The 7682-nt window shown below is 42.7% G+C and overlaps 1 protein-coding gene across 1 annotated transcript in view; it reads left to right on the top strand.

Annotated features, from left to right (window-relative positions):
- The first annotated feature begins 7309 nt into the window (after positions 1–7309).
- The window catches only part of PREX2 (phosphatidylinositol-3,4,5-trisphosphate dependent Rac exchange factor 2), a 281055-nt gene continuing 280682 nt past the window's right edge, over positions 7310–7682 (top strand). The window contains exon 1 of the mRNA XM_057736322.1: positions 7310–7450. Coding sequence (XP_057592305.1) covers positions 7310–7450 — 141 coding nt within the window. The remainder of the gene's footprint in view (positions 7451–7682) is intronic.

Below are 7682 nucleotides of genomic sequence, written 5' to 3'. Positions count from 1 at the left end.
CAGGCCATGAAGAGACATGGAGGAACCCTAAATGCATATTCTAAGTGAAAGCAGCCAATCTGAAAAGACTACATACTGCATGATTTCAACTGTACGACATTCTGTAAAAGGTAAAATTATGGAGACAAGTAAAAGATCAGTGATTGCCGGGGTCTTTTGGGGAGGGAGGGAGAGGGAAGAACAGGTGGAGCACAGAGGATTTTTAGGGCCCTGAAACTATTCTGTATGATACTGTAGTGGTGGATATAAGGTCATACATTTGTTAAAACTTATAGAATGTGCAACACAAGGAACAAACCCTAAAGTAAACCATGGACTTTCATTAATAATAAAGTGTACATATTGGTTGATTAGCTGTAACAAATGTCACACTAATGCGAAATGTTAACAATTGGGAAAGCTGGCGGGGGGACAGGGTAGAATATAAGAGGATTCATGGGAATTCTCTGTAGATTTCTAATTTTCCTATAAACTTAAAACCACCTAAAAATACCAAAAGCCCAATAATTTTAAAAAATAATTACAAACAGCTATTTCACAATATTCTATTTTATATTTACGTGCATCCAGAAGTATTCCAGCAAAAATGAAATTCTTCTCCACCACTAAGAGTAGCCTAATACATTATATGTGTGTTTTCGGTTAACTTGCTTTCCTACTTTGGTGGTTGTGATTTGTTTCCTGTATATTTTTATCACATATTTCTTTCACTGCTTTCTCTGATTGGTTTGGGAATAGTATTAGATGGATTTGATTATGGGGTTGGGACATTTCAGGTGAGATGAACAATACTTCTTCTTTGAAGATATAATAAAATAAATTTAATATTTATAGTTTCTTCTTATCACCCCAAAGGCTCACAATCTGTAGTGAAGTTTCTTTACATACAGCACGTTTTTCTCTGTGAAAATAAACGGGTATCTATGTTGCCTTCTCCTATTGAAGAAAAGTTACAGGAGAAACAAAAAGCTGAGTCAGACTTGTCTTTGTTTACAGAATGATTAAGCTCTGGGAGACCAACAGAGTTTCAACGTATTATATTCCTCCATTCATTAATTCATATATTCGATCAGCAAATATTCATTTCACTACAATTACCTGCCAGATTTTGAAGAGGCTCTGGGGCTACATTGGTGACATGGTCTTATCCTTCAAGACACTGTGGTCTGGTAGACAATTCCATTAATTGATATGTCAGTTATGGTAAAGCCTAATCAGTGGTATGATAGAGAGGAAGAACTGTACTCCAGAGTTTGGCATGGTACGAATACTGAAAGTACTCTAGGGTGGCTTGGGTGCATTTTGCAAAGGTGGATGTGGAAGAGAATGAAGCCAAAGAGGCTGAGCCATAAATGACGCTTGCCTTTATCCAAATTTGAGGCAGGATCAGACCCCTCTTGAATTCCAAGAAAAACGCTCTTGACCTCTTCTGTTATTTCTGATGAGCGTGGAAGCAGTTCCTCAGGGGCTCAGACCAGCCTCATACAGGAACAATGTAGGACTGCCTCACCCTTCCCATTTTCTGACTCAGATCTTCCCTGTGAAAACCTCTAGGCACTCATGCATGGGCAACTGGGAAGAACAGGGATCATTCAATGCCCTGTGAGGCAATCCTTGACCAATGGAGAATAAGCTCTGATGAATAAATGCTTCCCTCTTTCTCCTCTCAGGTGGACACTTCTGAGATGTATTTCACAAGGCTTCACAGAAGGTCCTGTAGGATAGAACATCCAGCTTCCTACAGGGATGGACAAGTCTATTATGCACCCCTGTATTGGTTTTCCCTCTTTCTCTCTTCCTTCCATTCACTGCTGCTCCCTAGGAATACATTGCTGTATATATTGTCTTCATATGTGCTTTTGTCTCAGTCCCTACCTTCTGGGGAAGCCAGGTAAAGACAAGCAGGGAATGACATATTTTATGTAACATAATGGGTTGGCCAAACCATCTATATGTATATATATACGTATATGTATATATATACACACACACATATGAGTGATAACCCTAGAGAACATATTAGAGAGTGTTAATATAGGAGACAAGATCACCAAGTAGAAGACTGATGTAGTAATATGAATGAGAGATATGAGAGTGGCTTGAACTTGGGTAGTGACAGTGGTGATGAAGAGTAGTGGGTAGGTTTGAGAGAAGTCTTAGAGATAGAATATCAACTAAGATGTAGGAGGTAAGACAGATGAATCAAGAATGATTCCTAGGTAATTGTTGGTACCATTTACTGAGTTACAGTGTAGAGAAGAGAGAAGAGTGTTGGTAGGAGAAATAATGATTTCTATTTTAGACATGCTATATTTTAGATTTTTATGATATAGTCAAGAGGAAATAGCCCCGGTGGTTGGTAATAAGTTTCTGGAACCCACGAGAGAGAACTGAGGTGGAGGAAAAGATGTGACTGCCACAAGCATGCAAATAGCCTTCTGAAGTCATGAGCCAGGGAAAGTGAGTATATAGAAGACTTAGAATCAAATGCTAAGGAACACCGCTTTTAGAAAGGGGCCAAGAAAGAGAACTTGGCAAGGAAAGTGGAGAGGGATAAAAGAAGAACTAGAACAATGGTATCACAGAAGGCAAAGAGAGAGAGAGAGAGCTTTCCTAGGGTGAGAGATAGTCAATGCTGTCAAACGCTCCAGGAAGGTCAAATAAGACAAGAAATGAAAAACACCCATTGGAATTAGAAACATAAAGACACTGGTGATGTTTTCTAGATCAGTTTCATTGCAGGAATGGGAAAGTAGTCATATTAAAGGGGTTTGAGAAAAGACTGTGAGATAAAGAAATAAGGACAACATATTAGCTTTTTATTTCTATTGTAACAGATTAGCATAAACCTAGCGGCTTATCACAATACGAAATGATCCTATAGTGCTGAGGGTTATGTGAGCAACATGCATCTTACTGAGCTAAATTCAAGGTCTCAACAGGACTGAGTTCCTTGTGGGGGGCTCCAGAGGAGATTCAGTCTCTTTGCCTTTTTCAGCTTCAAGTGGCTGCCCTTGTTCCTCGGCTTGTGGTCCCCTTTCTCCATCTTCAAAGTCAGGAATGTTGCAACTCTCTGACCATTCTTTCTTAGTCACATCTCCCTCTGTGTTCATCCCTGGAAAGGTTCTCTGCTTTTAAGGATTCAAGTGATTAGATTGTGCCCGACTGGATAATCCAGGAGACTCCATCACAAGGTCCTTAACTTAATCATATCTGCATGAGATTCCCTTTTGCAATGGAAAATAGCATATTCATAATTCTGTGGATTATAACATGGGTATTTGAAGGGGGGGCATTATTCTGCCTACCACAGGCAATGAGTAGAATTCTTTAGATATTTTTATAGGGAGAAGGGATGTAGGATGTAGCTCGAGGTATGTGAGGTTGGAGAGGATATTTTTTTAAAATTAATTAACTTACTTTTGGCTGCATCGAATCTGTTGCGGCACTGGGGCCTCTCTCTAGTTGTGGCATGCAGGTTTTCTCTTCTCTAGTTGTGGCGCACAGGCTCCAGGGCACGTGGGCTCTGTGGTTTGAGGCATGCAGGCTCTCTAGTTGAGGCACGAGAGATTAGTAGCTGTGGTGTGCGGGCTTAGTTGCCCCACGGCATGTGGGATCTTAGTTCCCTAAGCAGGGATCGAACCCATGTCCCCTGCATTGGAAGTTGGATTATTTGCCACTAGACCACCAGGGAAGTCCCTGGGGAGGATTTTTTATAGGAAGTGATAGGAAGGGAAGGTTAAGCAGATGGCAGGTACAGTCCAAGGATGATATCCTTCGGAGCCCAATCACAGACAGAAACTGGCTGTTCATTTTACTAAGATAGCTGCAGGTTAAGTTTCCATAATGGGAAAGTGATTATCCATTATGTGTTAGATTATGGCTATGAGGATGATTTGGGGTTAATCAAGCTAGTGTAGCAATGATCACATCTTTAAGAACTTGAGTCTTGTAAAGTAATCCTATCCAAGCATTTATTTAGTTTGCTATGCCATAAACATTGTTTCTAAAATTAAAATATGGCTTATGAAAAGTGTATTTTGTCCTTTTAGGCAACACATATCCTAAAATCTTTGTATCAAATGATAGAATTAATTACATGCTCCTGTGCTCATGATGACTAACTTGCCACCAAAGTTAAGTGGAAGTAACTGTGGGATTAAGCATGATGTATAAACTAAATTAAAAAATATTTTTAGAATTACTTTTTGTCCAAGACTCCTAATTGTACGTTACTATAGCGCCAACGTGCCTATGATAGTTTTTATACTAGTGTAATCTGTAGTCTATCAGAAGCCAGGGTAGTAAAGGAAATGCCAGAATCAATTTTTACTTGCAAATAAAAAAAGTCTGATGTTTACAGAGTTCTCGATTTAACAAGACTGCCATGCAATCAAGCAGTCTTTCCATTTTTTTCAGTGCTGTTATCTTTTAGTGAACTTCAGCATCAAATTTGACCTATTACTTTACTTGGGCCAATACTAGTATTGAAAGGGCAAGGAGGCTAAAATGACTCCTATCTGAAATATGACCAGGGAAACTCTTCTTGCAAAGACATGGCCTTGGATTTTCTGTCTTTTAGTCCAGGAGTTGTCCTGCTCTGGGCCTGACCAAAGGAAAACTACTGTGCCCTGTGCTTTAGCTCTTTGAACCGTATGATAATAGATTCTAACCATATCAGTTCATGCATATGAAATAAATTTAATGGCTAAGCTAGTTTACTAGTCAACCTCTTTTCTCTATCTTCTTTTCTAGCATCTCCTTTTTATGGGATGCTTCAGCCTCATTAGTATTTCAGGAAAAAACTGGACCCTGTCCATCATTTTGGTTGCTGCTTTCCTTTTCCTGGCAGACAGAGCCTGAAGTTTCAATGGAGGAAGCGGGGAGGAACACAACACATTCAGAGTTTATGAAAGACCTTATTTAACATCAAAGTGAAGGTTTCCAGATACTCCAACTCTGTTTTCTTATGCTCTTAAGTCTTTGATGAGGAATTAAAAACTCCAGCCAGGGCTGCAGAAGACACTGAGAGGTGCCTGGCAGAAGGCACTACACAGTGTCCTGAAGCTGTTCATTAATTATAAATGACATTGGGGAGTGAGCAGAAATTATTAATATCTTAATAATTTTCTACATGAGCACCTCTGAGAGAAATCTGTATAGTTAAATGAATATTTTCCTGCTAGCTTCCATTGCCTTTTTTTTTTTCTTTTTTCTTTTTGCAAAGCATTCTCTAGCAGGTTCTGTATAGACTTTTTTTTAATGGAAGAAAATTGCAAAAATAGTTCTTCAATTGGGGACAACAGGTAAAAGAGAAACATTATTTGATCTAGAAGAACACCTGATGGAAGGCATGATTTATTTACTCACTTTTTTACGTTAGAAAAGGCTGCAGACTAGGGAGGAGGAAGTGCATTCATTCCTTGCTGCCTGTAGTACATTGTGAAAAGGTTCAATCATGTTTGATTTTCCCATTCATTACAGGGTGTATATTTCCTAAGTCTTCCGTTTGTTTCTTTTGTTTATTGTTTACTAGGCGCTGTGAGGTCTGCTCTTTAATGTGCCTCGTCCTTTGTTCTTCTGCCACAGGGTGTGAAGACATTTACTTATTTGTCCTTTGCTCATGCTACCTCTAAACAGCCGTGTGCAAAAGAAAAAGGAAAGCTGCATCTTGTCCATCAGCTCCCGGCACATCATTCAAAAACTGTGGCCTTAATATAAGAAGAAAAGTATAGTCCCTCTTTATTTGATTACAGAGGAGTATAGTGATTCATCATAAACCATGCTCTGAAAAGACATCATCTGGAAACCTGATAATTACTTTAACGTAAATAATAGGGAAAGCATCTTAATTTTTTGTTTTGTTAATGCTTATAACTATTGGAAGAAATGAACATGACACGTTCTGCATCAAAACCATTCACTCTTCCCTTTATTTAAATGTCAGTAGGGTGAACTGTTTGAAGTTGTTCTAACTAGGAGAAAATGACTCTGAAAGATATACATGAATAATATCAAGACAAAAATATATACGGATTGTTTTGCTTGCTTGTTAAATTAATTGGGAATATTCAGTGCGCGTTAGGTCCTGGCTCTGTTTCCAACCAAAAAGAGGCAATAAACAGAAACATTAAAATCAGGACATCCTCTGTGTTTCCATTTTCAAATCCTAAGAATCTATATCTATATATCTATATCTATATCTAATTGTATCTATATCTGTATATATCTTTTGATGGGCATTCAATAGAAGCTTTGTCTTTTCAATTAGTGACACTGTCTTAAGTCATAGCAGCTCAGAAACAAAACTGGCACAAATATTCTTGCCTCTGGTTGAATTTACATTCTTTCCTGATGTTGAAAGAAAGTTATAGACATGCAAAAGCTCTCCCTCCAAAACAGCACTGTGCAAAAATGATGCTTATTGTATCTGGAGTTTACTGTATGGGCCAGGCTGTCACTTTCCCATAGTGTCTTCATTTATTATGCTAATTGGCTTTCCAAGTGCAGGCGGGAGGGTATTCGCCTTGTGAAATATTCTCAGTTGGGGGCGGGGGGGGGGGTTTAAAAGCAAACCTGTTTTGTGCCTGAATAAAACCAAAAATCAATGTGTTTCTTTTCCAAGACGGGAGGGTCAATACCATGGTTGTTTTTGTTCCCATCCAGTTATGTAACCGTGGGGACTTGTTTCTTTGCTTTCAGGATTGGTACAAAACACATTAAAGCTTAAACAATAGGCGGGAGTCAGAGAAGCAAACCCTTGAGCTGTGTCTTGGAGTCTGTCCTCCTAGGTTTGGGAATCTCCAATTAGTTCCATCTCCAGGGCTGACTGTGCGTGTGCGTGTGTGTGTGTGCATGCGCCTGTGTGTGTGTGCGTGTGTGTGTGTTTAGTTAGCTGGCACGCAACACACTTCCCCAGGGTTGTGCTTCCTTTTTCCTGAGATTTGGCGAAGGGTAAAGGGTCGGAGTCACATGGATACAAAGCGTTTGATTAATGTCCAAGTCACCGCTGGGGCTGCCGGAGCCGCCTCCCCTCCAGCCCGGGCCGTGTGAGGCCAGAGCCGCGGGGCGCGGCGCGCAGGTCCCGGGCGGGAGCCCCATCCCCCGGGAGCGGCCTCGGCAGAGCCCCCCGGTCTCCCGCGCCGGCCTCCCTGCGGGCGCCCCCTCCTCCGCCCCCGCCTCTCCCCTGCGCGTCGAGTCGCCCGTCCCACCTCGGAGCCGGCGGAGGCGGCAACTTTCCCCGCCGGGCGCGCGGGGCTCGGGGCAGCGGCGGGCGCGCGGGGCAGCGGCGCGCGGCACGGCGCCCACCATGAGCGACGAGAGCCGCGGGGACGGCCGCGCCGAGAGCGCCCGGGACCTGGAGAAGCAGCTCCGCCTGCGCGTGTGCGTGCTCAGCGAGCTGCAGAAGACCGAGCGCGACTACGTGGGCACACTGGAGTTCCTGGTGTCGGTGAGCGGCCCGCGGCGGCGGGGGGCGCGGGCGGCGCGCGCGGCATTGTCTGCGCGGGGACCCGGGACCGGTCCGGGCATCGCGGGCCCCGACTCCGCGCGCCGACGCTGGGTCCCCGGCGGGGGTGGGGGGTAGGGGGTCACTGCCTAGAGACGCGCCGAGTGGCCAGGGAGAAAAGTTAGCTCGCGTGGGAGAAGGCTCTGGTTCGGGGAATGCCTGCTGCCCCATCGCT

The sequence above is a fragment of the Hippopotamus amphibius genome, chromosome 5 (assembly GCF_030028045.1).
Source record: "Hippopotamus amphibius kiboko isolate mHipAmp2 chromosome 5, mHipAmp2.hap2, whole genome shotgun sequence".
Classification (NCBI taxonomy): Eukaryota; Metazoa; Chordata; class Mammalia; order Artiodactyla; family Hippopotamidae; genus Hippopotamus; species Hippopotamus amphibius.
The sequence above is the reverse complement of the archived record's forward strand: the minus strand, read 5'-3'. Positions and strand labels throughout refer to the sequence as shown.